General features: G+C 42.7%; 1 protein-coding gene across 1 annotated transcript in view; it reads left to right on the forward strand.

The window, feature by feature from the left end:
- BC053393 (cDNA sequence BC053393) overlaps nt 1-17,608 on the forward strand; it is a 17,720-nt gene continuing 112 nt past the window's right edge. The window contains exons 1-6 of the mRNA NM_001025435.3: nt 1-183; nt 3,060-3,117; nt 5,638-5,976; nt 12,856-12,945; nt 14,688-14,724; nt 16,385-17,608. The exon at nt 16,385-17,608 is cut by the window's right edge and continues 112 nt beyond it. Coding sequence (NP_001020606.2) covers nt 3,069-3,117; nt 5,638-5,976; nt 12,856-12,945; nt 14,688-14,724; nt 16,385-16,448 — 579 coding nt within the window. The 5' untranslated portion in view covers nt 1-183; nt 3,060-3,068 and the 3' untranslated portion in view covers nt 16,449-17,608. The remainder of the gene's footprint in view (nt 184-3,059; nt 3,118-5,637; nt 5,977-12,855; nt 12,946-14,687; nt 14,725-16,384) is intronic.

A 17,608-nucleotide genomic window follows, 5' to 3' on the forward strand; every position in this document is an offset into this window, starting at 1 on the left:
GTGGGTGAATTGAAGAACTGGAGAGACTCAGTTTTCAACAACTCAAGGGAAGGTGTGGACAGGAGATAAGGATGGAATTCTGGGAGAGCTGAGTCTTTATCCATCAGCTGCTCGGCAAGAGTCCATCAGCAGCAGAGGATTAGAAGGAGAGACTAACAAGAAGTTGTGGCTTTCTCCTAACTGGTAAGTTCTGTCTTCTGCAGGCTCCTGTTAGAGAGAAGCAATGAGGGCAGTGACATGTGGCTTTGCACTTGGGATGATGTGGGATTCTATAGGGGCATTGGGACAATGATGAGTCTCTAGACGTGAGGACAACTTAATATCCAATAGAGTTCTTTGGATTCTTGGAAGGTTGATCCTCATTTAAATGGAATAACGGACTTTATAGATGAGCTAGTACAGCCTTCTTAAATGGAGTTAACATGAGAAATAAGAAGAAACACATAGAAAATAATATGGCACTTTTAGATTAAGCTCTATACTTGAGGTCTGTATCTGTAGGTAATTACCATGTAATAGTACATAACAATATGGAAATAACAAAATGGCCAAGGAGGTGAGGGCACAGGACAATTGCAGTCTTATCCATTGACTTTTGTGGTTTGCAGATTAAATAAGATTTGTACGAAATGATTTGTATGGAGTGTAAAGTGGAATCGTAGGACAGCTTTGGGATGGATGGTTCAGTGATAATGAGTCTATAAGGTGGCAGTGTATGTTAGGCAGTGACAGTCCATATGCCTGCCCCATCCTCAGTAGAACCCAAGAGGGACAGAATGGTTGGTGCTATGTGTTATCAAGTAGTTTTTTATTTTGTTTTTGTTAGTTTGGTTGGCTTTTTGTTTGCTTGTTTTTGTTTTGAGACAGGGTTTCTGTGTGTAACAGAGCGCTGGCTGTCCTGGACTTGTTTTGTAGTCAAGCTGGCTTTGAACTCACAGAGATCTGCCTGCCTCTGCCTCCCAACTGGTAGGATTAAAGATGTGTGCCACCATACCTGGCCTAGAGTGCAAATTAGTTTCATCTAAGGCTGATATTCATGTGGGTTTTAGATTTCTAAAATTTGTCTATTAATTAAGAAACAATTTCTAAACTTTCTCATGCAAAAAAATTCTCAGTGTTTGGTCAACGGTTTGCAGCATTAGGGCTCTGATCTCTTCGAAGCACAGAGGCTGTTAGTGTGAGTAGTGTGGAGTAGCAGGCCTAATGCTGAGCTCATCAAAAGCATCCTCATGACATTAGACAAGGACTCATCCCTTCCTCTCTGAGGTGAAGTCAGGGAATCCTCTGATCAGAAAGTTCTAGGCAGGCTTTCTTGTACTTTATGGTTTAGTGATCAAGAAGCAAAAGTTGAAACCTAGAAGTTGTAATCCAAAGAGACGTGTAAGATTCTCCATAGCTTTAAAAGCAGCTGGCCTAGGAGGCTCTCTGTGAGGAATAGGTGTCTGTGAGTAAATAGCTCAGGGTCTCCGTCACAACAGTCTCAAAAAACTGAGCAAACATTAGTGCTATTTTACTGAGGAGGAAATCCAGGTTGGGGGCTGGGGGCTGGAAATGGAAGGTCTGCACCCAGTGTTTTTCTAGGTGTCTCTAGACATCCAATGATCTGGCCCCACTAACTGTGTTTGTCAGCATGAGTGCCACTTCACATCCTCACTCAGTCCATCTTGCCAGTGGTGAACTTAGATGAGGCTTAGCAATGAACCATTGTGGCCACTGAGCAGAAACAGTTCTGTGTCCACCGGAGGGCAAGCGCATCTTCGCCATCAGAAGGCTAGGCCTTGCTTAGGGTTCTGCCGGGCCGTGGTGGCACACGCCTTTAATCCCAGCACTAGGCAGAGGCAGAGGCAGAGGCAGAGGCAGAGGCAGAGGCAGAGGCAGAGGCAGAGGCAGAGGCAGAGGCAGAGGCAGAGGCAGAGGCAGAGAGGCAGAGGCAGAGGCAGAGGCAGAGGCAGAGGCAGAGGCAGAGGCAGAGGCAGAGGCAGAGGCAGAGGCAGAGGCAGAGGCAGAGGCAGAGGCAGAGGCAGAGGCAGAGGCAGAGGCAGAGGCAGAGGCAGAGGCAGAGGCAGAGGCAGAGGCAGAGGCAGAGGCAGGTGGATTTCTGAGTTCCAGGCCAGCCTGGTCTATAGAGTGAGTTCCAGGACAGCCAAGGCTACACAGAGAAACCCTGTCTCAAACAAAACAAAACAAAACAAAACAAAACAAAACAAAACAAAACAAAACAAAACAAAACAAAACAAGAACATACTCTAATGCCCGCCTTTGGTTTTCTGTCTGTTTGCTGCTTTATTTGTGCTAAGACCAGGAGCAACATTGATAGTTATATGTGGGACTGACGAAGGACTGGGAAAGAAAGGGTTGTTTTGAAGGACAGCTTTCCCTGCAAATGGCAAACGGCGCTCTACCAGTGGGACATTATAGAGCCCTGGAAGAAAGAAGCCTTTGAATGTGGGTTTTCTTGGCCCAGTGGAACAGGCCCATGTAGTTCCATCATTAGGGATCAAAGATAAGTGAGGCCAGGCATGGTGGCACACATCTTTAATCCTACCACCTTCTAGACTCATTATCACTGAACCATCCATCCCAAAGCTGTCCTATGATTCCACTTTACACTCCATACAAATCATTTCGTACAAATCTTATTTAATCTGCAAACCACAAAAGTCAATGGATAAGACTGCAATTGTCCTGTGCCCTCACCTCCTTGGCCCCATTTCCCTATTGTTATATACTATTACATATTACCTACAGATGCAGTAGGTAATTACCTCCAGTTCTTCAATCTACCCACTGATAGCATCTGCTCACTCATAGAAGCAGACTACAGGAGAGCCCAAGTAATTGGGTCCATCACTAGTGTGCCTCGGGCTTTTTTCCAAGCCATGTGAAAATCCTCACTTGAGGTGTGACTCTAGGCCTGGGGACAACACTGGCTTTTGACATGGCTGGGAGTGAAGGGATTTTGACACCTGGACCAACCCCCTCCATATCCCTTACCTTCTGAGAATTAAGACAGGACCATGTGCTGAGTGCCGACAAGAGTATTATCTCATTTCCTCCAGGTCAACGTCATGGTGCTCCCTCAAGTCCTCCTTTCGACATTCCTACTCCTTCTCCCAGGTAAGCAAGTGGGCGAACTGGAGCTGCCATGGAGGTTGCATACGATGTAGACATGATGTGCTCCTCAGGAGTTGTTGACTATGAGTTGCATAGAGAGATGAGAACCAGGGCCAAACGGGAGCTCTGAAAAAAATGGGTTGCTTGTACGTATTTCAAAATCGATGGCTAAAATGTAAAACCATGAGAGTATGTGAGGGGCAAGCCCATGAGCATTCATGTGATAGACTCATAAGGCACGAGTCCATGTGTGTGCATGTGATAGAAGAGTAAGGGGTGAGTATGTGTAAGACTATGGGATGAAGATGTTTCTTATCATGTGTTTCTATAATCTTATTATAATATGATGTATTATATCTGTGGTTCTGAAAAGGTATTAGGTAGCCATCAAATACTGTGTGTCCCAGTATGAAATACACACTGATACAGTGAGGACTGTGCTTTCTCAGGCCATGTACAAATTCACAGCTTAGGTCTGAGTATCGGTGACTGGTTAGTGAAACTCACAGTGCCTTGTTTTGTGTTCTTGGTTTGTTGGTTGGCTGGCTTATTTCCTGGACCAGGGATCCATCCCAGGGACTGGCGTGGGCTAGGCAAGCACTGAGCCATATCCTCAGCCCTCAGAGTTCCTCTAAAGACAACTCAGAAGCCATTGACACTAGAGTTTTTCTTCCACCATCCAAGAAGATTCATATTTAAATGTTTGTTTTAGTTTTAGAAGTTGCATGATTTTGTTCTGGACTGAATCGTCTGATTCTGTGACCTTCCTGTGACCTTCTTGTGTAACTGGTTCTTACTCTGTCCAGAATGTTATCCACTTAAAGGAAGGGATACCTGTTTGGACTTTTCTTTTTTGAGGACTGATCCTAAAACTTCCCTCCTCCCAATGGTGTTATAAAACCTTTCCTGAAAACTGCCATTACTAACCTTCTGCTTTGAAGCCACAGTGTTGTAAATGAAAACCTTGCTCTTTATATCAAGAGATGGGCAAAGAGTTAGTGACCAGCATCAAAGGGAGGGGCTGGGTGGTTTAGGACAGAGTCTTCTGAACTGAGGTTGGTCTTGAATTCACCAGTTTCTCAAGGCTGGCTTTGAACCTTAAACTTTCCTGCCTCCTCCTCTCACGTTCTAGGCTTTCGAGTACCCATCAACATGCACAGCCTCTAGGACAGCAGGTTTTAAATTTTAAAAACTTAAACTTGAAGCTCAGTTTGCATTTTCCTGTCCCAGTTAGCTAAGAGCAGAGCTAGTCTAGCCCAGGAAAGAGCTCACCACTTGGTAATCTGACATCAAACAGTCAGACCTGAGCACACATATAGCTATACAGTTACATTATACAGATGGAGCAGGTTGGATTCATGTATTTCAGGATACATACGTACACAAATATGTATGTAGCACCCACGAATGAATAAAAGAGGCCATGCATTTGAAAGAGAGCAAAGAGGGCTGACTGCATGCGAGTGTTTCCAGGGAGGATAGGAAAGTGGGACATGATGTAATCATAATCTGACCTAACAGAGTAGAATAAACAACTTTAAAAAGTTAAATTAGACCTGTCTTAGTGGTGCATGCTTGTAATTCCATCTCTCAGACATCTGAGGCAGGAGGATAGTCGCTGTAAGAGCAAGACCCTGATTAAGAAACAAACCACTGGGCAGTGGTGGCTCATGCCTTTAATCCTAACACTTGGGAGGCAGAGGCAGGAGGATTTCTGAGTTTGAGGCCAGTCTGGTCTACAGAGTGAGCTCCAGGACAGCTAGAGCTACACAGAGAAACCCTGTCTCAAAAAACAAAAAAACAAAAAACAAAACAAAACAAAACAAAAAAAACAAAAAAAAAGCAAGAAAGAAGAAAGAAAGAAAGAAAGAAAGAAAGAAAGAAAGAAAGAAAGAAAGAAAGAAAGAAAGAAAGAAAGAAAGAAACCTACAGGTCAGGCATGGTGGTACCTTTAACCCCAGCACTCAGGAGGCAGATGCAGGAGGATCTTTATGAGTTCTAGGCTAGCCTAGTTTATATAGTGGGTTCTAGACCTGCCAGGGCTACAGAGTGAGCTCTGTCTGAAAAAGTAAAAAGAAGAAAAAACAACAGGGGTAAGGTGGGGGCGGAAAGGAGAGAGAGAGAGAGAGAGAGAGAGAGAGAGAGAGAGAGAGAGAGAGAGAGAGAGAGAGAGAGAGAAAGAGAGAGAGAGAAATAAGAAAATAAGAAACAGGGTGAATATCATACAGTACAATGTTGTTTATCCACAAGCATATGCATTAAATAATCATACCAAAGAGGAATCTGCAAACATAAAAATGTTTATAGTGAAATATTAAGCTATTGGGACTCTACAAGGGCAAAAAGAATGCACAGAAGAACTGGGGCTGGAACACAGTGGCAGAGCACATGTCTTCCCTGTGTCATGTCCCAAGTTTAATCCTCAATTCAAGCAAAAGGAAAAAATGGGAAAAAATGCAAAAGTAAAAATGAAACCTCGGGAACCAGTTGAGAGCCCATTCTATTTCCCCTTCTTCACCGTAGCTGCTTCAGGAGCGTTCCAGGAAGTCCATGGAACAGGAGGTGACCCTGTGACGCTTCCATGCTCTTATCCTGAATCTCGTATACTCTCATTTGTGTGCTGGGGCCGAGGCGAATGCGCTTCTGATACATGTGGACAAACATTGGTCTGGACTGATGGACACCGAGTCAACTATCGGACAAGCAACCGCTACCAGATAAACTCGCAGCTTCTTCAAGGAAATGCATCCTTGACAATCGAGTACGCCTATGAGAGCGACAGCGGTCTCTACTGCTGTCGAGTGGAAATGAAGGGATGGGATGGCGTGCAGACACTGACCACCTCACTGCAGATTCAACCAGGTGAGCTTGACTTCTTTCTTTGCTTATTTCTTGTAGGGGGACTGAGTCCTCGGATTGCTATTAATTGTTCTTTTCCCATAACAAGGAAACAACAGTCCTTTAAATACACTTGTGAAGCCGGGCATGGTGGCGCACACCTTTAATCCCAGCACTCGGCAGGCAGAGGCAGAGGCAGAGGCAGGCAGATTTCTGAGTTCGAGGCTAGCCTGGTCTACAAAGTGAGTTCTAGGACAGCCAGGGCTGCACAGAGAAACCCTGTCTCGAAAAACCAAAAAAGAGAGAGAGAGAGAGAGAGAGAGAGAGAGAGAGAGAGAGAGAGAGAGAGAGAGAGAGAAAAGAAAGAAAGGCAAGCTATGTCCTCCTGGTTACCCTGCCTCTAACTTTCTAGTGAAAAGTTCACAAAAATTCCAGTTCTGAGATTAGAAACAGCTTTTGTTTATTTGTTTGTTCGTTTTGGATGTGGGCATTTGAATCATGCCTATATATTGTCTTCCTATGCTACTTCCTAATCTCTTTTTCTAATGCTTTCCACTGATTACAGAAGCCTAGAATAATCTGTCCTTTAAAATTCAGTTCATTATTTTGTAATTGTTTAGCCCTATACTTTGCTATTTATTTTTTATTTTTACACACACACACACCTGTTCCCACTGTATAGTTTGGCTGGTCTGGTTGTCCATATGTATATCAGGGTGCCTCTGCTTTATGAGCGAGGGGATTAAAAGTCATCATGTCTGCTTGCATGAAGTTATTAGTAGCAGGTTTTAATCAAGCATAGAAGTTCTTACACGGGCTGGTGAGATGGCTCAGTGGGTAAGAGCACCCGACTGCTCTTCCAAAGGTCCAGAGTTCAAATCCCAGCAACCACATGGTGGCTCACAACCATCCGTAACAGGATCTGACTCCCTCTTCTGGTGTGTCTGAAGACAGCTACAGTGTACTTACATATAATAAATAAATAAATCTTAAAAAAAAAAAAAAGTTCTTACACAGGTCAGTGTGTAAAAGTCCTCTGGCTGCCTGGCCAATGGGTCCGTAAGAGATTCTCTACCTTAGTCTTAGCAACCAAGTGGACATTCTCTCATGCTAAGCACCCTGAGCCTCCTCTTCTGCTGTCCCAGGACCCCCATCAGCTCCCTTGCACTTTCCCATCCACCTGGGAGATAAAACGCCCCAGAGCAAGGAAGAAAAAATCTCCTGTGCTGGCTGCTTCGTCCCTGCGTTTTGCTCTCACAGTGATCTTCTGTCGTGATTTTCTGCAGGCCTCCTTTTTCCTTCACTTCAGAGATTTATATTTTCCAGGGCAGGTTTTGGATTGTGCCCAAGCCCCTGGCTACACTTTAGTGTAGTTCAGCACTGACAGTCAGGGCCAGACCAGGTCATGTGACAGACGGAGTCATGGATGCCAATAGTGTTATTGTAGCCTGGTCACAGGAGCCATTCCTGTGTGGTCTGCGGTGACCTTCAAACTTGCTGAGGTGCACATTTACTCTCGAATGCCTGCTTTTTTGGTTCTTGAGATGAAGGAACCATTTGGCCTTTACAAAAATGTGGGGCAGGGAGACTTGTGGCTGGGGGTGGGGGTGGGGGTGGGGCTTGAGACGTTTTAGCTGTTAAGAGTACTTGTTGTTGAGCCCAGTGACCTGAATTCAATTCCTGGAACCCACATGGTAAAAGGAAACTCCCTCAAGCTGACTCCTGACATCTACATATGGGCCACAGCACACAGAACTTCTGATTTCCTTGATTTGTGAATTACTGGTTAAGCCTGACTAATCCGAGAATCCAAAGTCTAAGAAAAATGAGGCAGAGAAGCAGAGAGACTCAATCTCAAAACAGGCTGGAGCTGCTTTATTTAAAAGCAAATAACCCTGGTCTTTCTGCAGGATGAAGGTTGAGTTCATTTAGAGGGGTGAGGGGGACACACTACGCACACCATATACATACACATATACATTGTCATCGTCATCATCATCTCTGTCTGTCTGTCTGTCTGTCTGTCTGTCTGTCTCTCTCTCTCTCTCTCTCTCTGTGGTGTGTGTGTATTCATAGATATATGTAGCTACCAGGAAGTTACAGATAAGTTTTGGTGTTTTAATTTTCTGGGCATATGTTGGGTTGTTTTTGATATCTGAGCTTATTTGTTTGCAGAATGGTCAGGCTGGGGATTGTCAGCTCTTTATGGTGAGGGCCCACTGCCCAGTACAAATCGACTCAATGCCTTGCAGCCTGAGGCTCTTACCCAATATGCACTGCTCCAGAATCTGAGACCTTTTGGGCACTGACTTGATACATCTGGAAAATTCACTTACAGAATTTTCATTTACAAAATCGTCAAGAGCTTGTGAGCTTGCCAGTGTTGACCTACGTAGGTATACGAATGTGTTACACAAATTGGTATTTAAACTCAAGCTCCACCCATAAGATATTATCTATATGCAAATAGTTCAAAATGTTCAGAAATACGCAAATTCTGAAACTCTTGGTACCAACCATCTTTGGATAAGAGATATTCACTTTGTTTCTCTTAAATAGAAAGAAAACATAGAAGACTGTGCCCACTCTCTGCACATATGTGCAAGCCTTTGTATTGGGCCTTGTATAGGATCTCTTATAAGCCCACTAGCCTCATTAGCCTTCCACTAAGATGTAGGTCAGTATTGTGTGTCCTCTCAGGACTGACTGAAATGTGCATGCTGGGGCTGGAAACTGTAATGAGTCCCAGCCCTCAATACCTTCTCTGTCTCCCAAGATGCTCAGAGACATGTGAGAATCTGACCCCTGTCATTCATAAAGCATTTCCTTGGAACCTGGGCTCTGTTCTGATCTCTATGTTGTCAGCGCAGCTGCCTGCTATGGGTGAACCTGTCTCTACTGCCCTGGCCCGCACATCCTAGTCGGTTGGTCAGTGACAAAGAACAGAAGTTCCAGAGAGGACCCTCTACCTGGGGACAGCCTCTCACTGCTGTGCTTTCTTGCCTGATTGACCCTTCTTTTCACCTTGATTTCTAAATTCACAAATTCTAAAAAGCAGCAGAAGCGTTGATACTGTTTGTTTTGTTTTGTTTTGTTTGCTAGAGCAATCTGATGGGAGGTATTGATTTCCTCTTCTCCCATTGACCTGTGGGTTTATTAACTAGGAGGATGCTGGAGAACTGGGCTGCAAGCCGAGTTTGTAGAGGGCACTAGGTTATAGCCGGGATTTTGGAGAGTAGGGATGTGTGAGAAAAACTGCTTTGTTCCAGGCAGCTTCATACATTATAGAATTGTGAGGATCTCTCAGGTTTGGTAGAAGTTTTCAGTGCTTGATTTCTGCCTGCTTCAGGGGATGGGATCATAGGCTGAGCCTGAAGAACATAGACAAGTTCCTAACTTCATTGAAAAAGAGATTTAGCAAAGAAGAGACAGTTTATGTGTTCATATGATTAACTAGAGGTTTTTAATGGTCACTCTGTAGCTCTTGCTTGTGTGGAACTCAGTGTGTAAATTAGTAATTTGACTTCAAACTCAGAGACCACCCTGCCTCAGCCATCCTAGTACTTGGAACAATGTCTCTGTCATAAGAGCAGATAATACAGGTGTCCTCTGTTTCATCCTAGGACAACTGGCCATTTTCCTTCACCATTCTGTATGCTTCCTTTGCCTGATAGTTTTGTGTTGACTTGACACAAACTGAAGTCATTTAAAGGAGGGTATCTCAATTAATAAAATGCCTCCATAAGATTGGGCCATAGGCAAGTCTTTAAGGCATTTTCTTAACTAGTGATTGATAGGGGAGAGCCCAGCCTACTATGAGTGGTACCACCCCTAAGATGGTGGTCCTAGGTTCCATAAGAGAGCAGACTGAGCAAACCATGATGAGCAAGCCAATGAGGAGTACCCCTCCATGGCTTCAACATCAGCTCCTGCCTCAGGTCCTTGCCTGCCATAGTTGGGGTTTTACTGCTATGAACAGACACCATATCCAAGGCAATGCTTATAAGGACAACATTTAATTGGGGCTGGCTTACAGGTTCAGAGGTTCAGTCAATTTTTATCAAAGCAGGAAGGAATATGGCAGTATCCAGGAAGGCATGGTGCAGGAGGAACTGAGAGTTCTACATCTTCATCTGAAGGCCACACCTACTCCAACAGGGCCACACCTTCTGAAAGTGCCACTCCCTGGGCTGAGCATATACAAACCATCATTCTGCCCTGCTTGTGTTTTTGTCCTGACTTCCTTTGATGATGAACAGTGATGTGGAAAGCATAAGCTGGATAAACCCATTCCTCTAGAGTTTCTTTGGTTGTGGTGCTTCATCACAGCAATAGAACCCCTAAGACACTTCTCTCTGTGGCCCATTGATTACTCCTGTCTTTCTATCTCAGGAGATCTTGGCTAAGAGTTGTGTGACTTATAGAACTGTCCACTGTCTCTGAATCTGTTTCATTATTCGTTCAATGGATATAATACCCCAAAATTTTAAATGTGAAAATCACTTTATTGTAATGAATTTTATAGAATAATATGGCTATGAAATGTCAGGAAGGGCTTGGATCATATTTGCAAAGGGGGCAAGTGACATGCGATGACAGCTACCACTACTACAGTGCTTGAGATCTGGAGGAGGGGCACCGGTAGCTGCTATGACTTGGAAACATCTGCATTCAAGTGAGTCTTCTACAAACCACACACACATACACACAACACACACACACACACACACACACACACACACACACACACCACATACATACACAGAGGCAGGCAGGCAGGCAGACAGGACACACACACACTCACACACACACACACGCACACACACACACACACACAGAGAGAGAGAGAGAGAGAGAGAGAGAGAGAGAGAGAGAGAGAGAGAGAGAGAGATGCTAGGCCTAACCTGGTTTGGATGCATCTTAACAACAAATTTGCCAGCTCAATATCAGATAGGAGGACAGCATGTGGCACTCTCAAAACTTCCCACTGTCCCTAGCATACAGCTATTTGGATGGGTTGGCAGTGTTCAGCAGTACCTTAATTCATAAAGAAAAGACATGCCAATGCTATAGTTTGAGATAGAGGAGATTGTGACATTGAATACAGATGGTGGGACCCAGCATTTGTAGGAAGAACTGGGGTCCCAGTGCTGCAGGTTCCTGTGGTACTGGTGTCGGTAAACCCAACGCATTCTAGTCCATTTGGGCTTTGGTAAGAAAATACCTTAGAATAGACTTTAAAAAAAATGAATGAATAAAATGTAGTGCTGACAATTCTTAAGGCTGGGAGTGCCATTATCAAAGCTCATGAGCGTCCGTCTGATGAGGGCTCCTGTCGCTGGTGAGCTCAGGGTTTTCTCTTGTAAAGGGAGGAGCATGCCAGCCCCTCTAGCCCTTTTTATACAGAATCTATTCCCATTCGTGAGTGCCATCTCTCTGACTATTGACTTTCCCGTTACCTCCAGCTCTCAGTCTACTGCACTGAGGATTAAACATTAACAAAGAAAGTAATGGAGACACAAACATTCAGATCAGAGTACAACCACAGATGAACTTTCTGTTTGGTTGGTTTTGGTCTTTTGTTTGTTTATTTGGTTTTGTTTTGTTTTTGTTTTGTTTTGTTTTTTTTTTTTTTTGGTGGTTGTTGTCATCACTGACTGGGAAAATGAGACATGTAGCTTCCCAGTAAACGATTAGATACTAGCATGCATACCTTTTGACAAGTTATTGAATGCTCCTCACTGCATGAAGCATGTAATGTGATGTGAGTTGGACAGTATCTACCCCCTTCCCCATGGCTTCTTCCATGACACAACAAAAAATAACATTACTAAAGCTGCCATTCTCCACCATAGTGTTGACTCTTATGCATGTACATCTAAGTGTTTGGGCATAGGTCCTTGACAGTGAACACTGCTTTTTTAGTAGACATGGTCAGCTTTGAATTCACATTTTTTTTCCTGACTTACCATCTCATTTCCTTCCAGAAAACCACGATTATTTGTGGAAGGTTTTATTATTTCAGGTCCTAAGTTACAAACAGAGCCTAGACTGTAGACATCACCTAAACCTGAACATTGCCTACATACACCTCCTTGGACGTTCTCCCAGAAGGAGTAAATTATAAGTGGAGAATCATGAAATCTGAGGAGGACTACGAGTCATCCAACATTATTCATGCTGGGCACCAGTAGTTAGGGACATCCATAGACGTCAACAGGACAGAGTCAAGGCTACCAGAAACCTAATCACAATGGACTATAAAGAGTGTTCTGATAAAGATGGCCACCCTACTTACAGTTTCCACCCACTGACCACTCTATGGAGAGCCCACTGGTGATGTTTTTCCCTTATTACCTTACCTTAAGATCACAAGGTAAGAAGATCTTAGACTAGTCCAATTCTACAGGATTTTTCTAGACTTGTTCTACAGTGAACTTGAAAATAATCTAAGATACTCAGGAGTGCTTTCCCAAGTCCTGTCTACAAATACAAATAGGTTTGCACACTCTCTTGGCTCCTGGGAGAAACAATCTCTATTTTGGTATGTGTAAAGAACACAGAAGAAACAAAATGTGAAGTAAGAAAAGAATCCGGATAGGAATTTGTGAGGACTATGTGGGATGGAAAGAGCAGCTCTGGACTGGGAGTAGGTGATCCCTTTTAGCATTTGCAAGGACTTGGGTCCTTGGGTTTGGTGTCTGGCAGTACACCTTCCAGCCAAAACAACAAAAAGAAAACCAAACACCTTAAGGCAAATTGGAGCTGTTCATATTAGGCCAAATGGCCATATGCTTTTAGAGCTAATAGTGTTAAGCACACCACATGTGCTTATTGATATTATTTGTTTTATTGTCTTGTTCATCTCACTTGATGCCTCTTCAATTTGCTGTTACTCTCTAGGAAGCAGTTCAGCCAGGACTAAAGGCCTTGCTATTGGACTCTCCATTTTCTTTCTGCTTCTGGTTCTTGTGGGCACATTAGTTATCACAAGTAAGTAATTTTAAGATGGTTACCAATGGTAGGAATAAGTCTGGGGTCTCCTTTATATATGATCACAAATCCAAAAAATGTTTGCAAAGAAAAATGTTTTATTTCTATAGGAGGGTACAATGCCACTTTCTATCCACTCAGCAAGCATACCCCGTGGAGGTCCTACAAGGCCTTTAACTGAAAAAAAAAAAAAATCACAGGTTTTTATGCCTCCCTCTGAGTGCTCAGAGTATCTTTGTGCATTCTTTGGAGACTAAACAATATAAACAGCATAGTTTCGAGGAAGAATGGTATCCAGTCATAGATACTGGTGTTTGGAAAATGTTGAGCCCACAGTTGCTCTTGCTTAATGGTATCCTTACACATTTCATTAACTCTGTCTGATAGAAGACAGTACATTTCATGTACATTTCATGTATATTTCCCAGACCAAGGAACTAGAAGAAGAATTCTCAGCCACTCTGACTGCCTTCAAGGAACTCCCCTTGCTAAGGAGTTAAAATTACCCATGTTTCCTAATCCAGGACACGTTTTATAACCCTTTCTAAATCCCAGCCTATGTGTCAGTACCTGCTAAGCACTGAGATGGTTTCTAACCCTTTGGAAAGACTCAGTGAGTGACCTAGGTTGTGAGCCATTCTGTGGGTGTTAAGTATCCAGCAGGAGTTCTCTGGAAGAGCAACAAGTGCTCTTAACCAATGAGGGAGGTCTACCAAGGGCCATTTTTTGACATTATTTCTTTTACTTTTTGAGATCATAATTATGATATTTCCCCCTCCTCCTTTTTCACTCTAAACTCTCCTATATATCACTCCTTGTTTTTTTTTAGAATTTATCACTTCTTTTTACATTAATTGTTACATGTATGTATGTACATGTATATGCACACATATTCCTAAATACAAACTCCACAATTTGTTTATTGTTCTTTGTATGTATGCTTCCTATCTTTAAGACTTGTTTCACATGACTGGGCAGAAAGTGAGGATTCAGTGTGTGCTTGTCAGATGTCAGGATATTTCCCTTTCATGTTTAGAACTTGGTTATTCGTGATGACTAGTTAAACTGGTTCTGTTTGTAAACACCTATAATTCCAGGAATCAGGCTGATAAGGCACAAGGGTCACAACTTGTGGGTATCCTGAACTATAAATAGTAAGATGATGTCTAAAAGAGGGAAATAGAAATTACAAACAAAAGAAAAGAAAACAAAACTCGATACAAATGTATTTCCTTTCATAGCCCAAAGCCATTTTTTCTTTTCTGATGGAAGTTGGTTACTGAGGATCTGAAGGTCTGTGACAGGAAGTGGGGGGTGAAGAGTAGGTGGTGGCCAAGGAAGGAGCCAAAACCAGAATAATGCTGCTAGTGACAATTTTTAAAGAGTTCCTGATGGAAGGACCATTTAGTAGAGCCTTGTGTCTCAGGTTGCTTGGAAAGTCCATGTTTAGGTTGTTGTCCAGCAGCCAATTTACACATCTAGACCTCTTCATTTCTTTCAGTAAAAGACAGTTTACTAATGCCTTTCTGCACGCTAGGAATGCTATGTGAGTGAATGCACCAAGCCATGAGTGAAGGGATATTACCTTTACAGTACAGGGAGGGGACCTCCCAAAGTACTAGGGAACAACTGAGTTAAAAACAAAAGCAATATCCCTGATTAGACGAAGAAAGCACCATGTGTGTTTTTAATGATGTGTTCAATTTTCTTTTCAACTCCTGCCTTCTCTTGTCCAAATTTAGATTACATCCTTATGAAAAAGAGGCCAGAATCTCCAAGGTAAGTCGATTTTGAACTTTGTGTCTTCTTGATATCTTTATTCCTTTCTTTTCCCCCCTCCTCCTCCTTCTCCTTCTTCCCTTCTTCCCGTCTCTTGTTGTCTCTTCCATCTCTTTTTTCCTCCTTCCCTCTTCTTGATGGCTCCTCCTCATTCTCCTCCTCCTCCCCCTCCTGTTCCTCTTCCTCCATCTTCATCTTCTAGGCAGGAAGATAATGCCTGGCGTCCATTGCTCACCTTGAATTCTAAACTGTAGTTTCGATAGCCCCTATCTTGTTATCATAGTGTCCAGTGATGTGTCAGCCATGTGATTTCCCAACCATTCTGTCTGATCTGGTACAGAAGGAGCAATGCTGAATGATAGATTTTGCTTTTGAAAGCTAAATTGAATGAGTTGGCTTGATTTTCTTTTTCAGTTTTACTTCATGGTTTCCTAATTGAATGCCTATTGGAATACAAGATTATGAAAATGGTAGATGCCTGCCAGTGAATGTTATGATTATGTTCTTGCACAGCAACCAAACTTGGTTCCTAGGACCCATGGCATAGGGCTCACAACTCCATCTCCAGGAGAATAGCAGATGTTTATGTGCACCTGTATTCATGTGCACACACACACACACACACAACTATATATACATAACCTAAAATAAATCTTTAAAAACAACTAGGGGCACCCATGTTATGCACATGCATAATTCAAGCAAAACACGCACACAAAATAATAAATTTTAAAAAATTGAAGTCAGAAGGCATGTAAGTTAATAGACAGATCCTTTTAGGAGCTTTCTGGCAAGCACTGTGAGAATGATAGAGGGGTGTGGTGAGCTGTGTGAGTGAGCCCCAAGTAGAGCTAGTCTCTGATTGACTCCTCCTTGAGTTCTAGAAACGCAGCTGATGGTATGGCTAGTGTACAGATACCAACAGCTCTCTCCTGAGATAAAGTTCATTACCTCAAATGCCCAATGTTTTTGTGCATGTGTCATAGTTAAGTGAGTGCCTCACAGGTAGTCTTTTTGAAACTGTTTCATAGACCACCAGATCCTTTGAAAAGGCATGGCTTTCTTACATGGTTTTCTACTCCATGCTTAATGTTAGAAGATGTAGATGCTATGCAAATTTCAAAACCATTTTTTTCTTTCAAGAAAGGATTTATATATTGTTGTTGTGGATGGTAGTGTGTATGTGCGTGTGTATGTGTGTGTTGTACACACATGCCATGGCATGCATCTGGCTCCAGAGATGTCTGTCAGGTCAACAGACACTCCTATCCCTTTCTAAAGTATCACACTCCAAAGCTGTAAACACATGAATATTCTAGTTCTTAACCCAGTCCCAAAATGCATAACTTGATTAGGTAACTCGGTTTGATGTTAACTACCTTTTTGGATATATCATTTTTTTTGTGTGTGTTCTATTACATGCACATACTGAAGGATGTCAGTATGAAGTGGCATTTTAAAAGTAATTCTTCCTTGAAAGGATGCTTACTAAACAAACTTTTTATGCCCTAGTACCAGAGCCCTGTGTGGTGTTGTTCACTGTTATGGTTTTTGTGAATGGGGCTTCTGAAATTCTGAGTATATTTCATAAATGAAAGTTCTGCTTAGACCTGAAAGGTGACCTCATATTGTTTTGTTCAACATCTCTCTCCCTCTGCAGCTTGGTAGCATTATGTGTTTCTAAGATCAGAACTTTACTAAATAAAGAGGTTGCTTCACCATGAGCACAAGATGACGTCTACAATATTGAAGACAGTCCTCATATCAAAGCTTAAGTTTCAGGAGAAGACCTCTACGGCATATCACCAGTCTGGACGCCCCTGAAGTGTCAAGACTATTTCCCGTCAGTTCATCTTGAATTCCCACTTTGCAGCTGCAGTGGAGAGGATGGACCTCTAGCTGTCTCTTCTCACACTCACTGTTGACATGATGCTGTCTCTCCACACTATAGATCCTTCTTTCAAACACGAACACTTTAACATTTTGGGTGTCCTTTAGGCCCCAAAACTCTTTTATCTGTGAAAGACAATTATTGGTAACTTCTATCCTGGTTACTAAAACCATCCAGCAAAGAGGAATAGGACTTTAAAGTAAAACTAAAATAAAACAAATGTGGGGAGGGTGGGGATTAATTTGGAAGTACTTCGTGGTTGTGTCTTGTTTATTTAATTGGTGGATGCCATGCAGAAAGAGCTGCAGTGGGCAAGTGAGCTCCCTAGAGATGGCCCCCTGTCCTGCTCAGCTCTGATAGGAGCACTGTGGTGAGGCCACAAAGACTTCGTCCCAGGATGGCTTCCTGCTACTGATGTACTTTCCCAGATTTGTCATTGCCATACTCCTCACTTATGTGGCTTGGTGTGAATGGAGACCAAAGATCTCCACTGTCTATAGCCTGGTGTAGTTACTTCCTGAGTGATAGCTCACCCTATTGGGCATATTTCCTGCAGATCATCATGAAAATGAACTTTCATGAATTAATGCTGTTTAGATGAATTAATGACTGTACAGAATTCCTTGATTCAAATCATTTTAGGAAGAAAATTTAAGGAGATAATTTTAGCTGCTTTGCCAGGAAGATGTGATAAAGTTAGAATCAAGAATAGCATGTGCCCCCTTCTCATAGAATAGTAAGTAAATATATATATAAGGAATACAATAAGCTTTTATAAATTGCAATAAGAAGAGAAATAGGCTTGGAACAAATTTGTGATCAAGGAAAAACACTCATTCTAGGTCAGATCCAAGGATGAAGCCACAGGTGAGCACCATGATAAAGTGAGGCCATGGGAAACTGTTGCTTTGAACTTAAACTGAGCTTATAGAATGAAATACTGCTTTGAATTTACTATGAGCATCCTTCTGTAATTCCCTTTTTATGTAACAT

This window comes from Mus musculus, chromosome 11 (genome assembly GCF_000001635.26).
Source record: "Mus musculus strain C57BL/6J chromosome 11, GRCm38.p6 C57BL/6J".
Taxonomy (NCBI): Eukaryota; Metazoa; Chordata; class Mammalia; order Rodentia; family Muridae; genus Mus; species Mus musculus.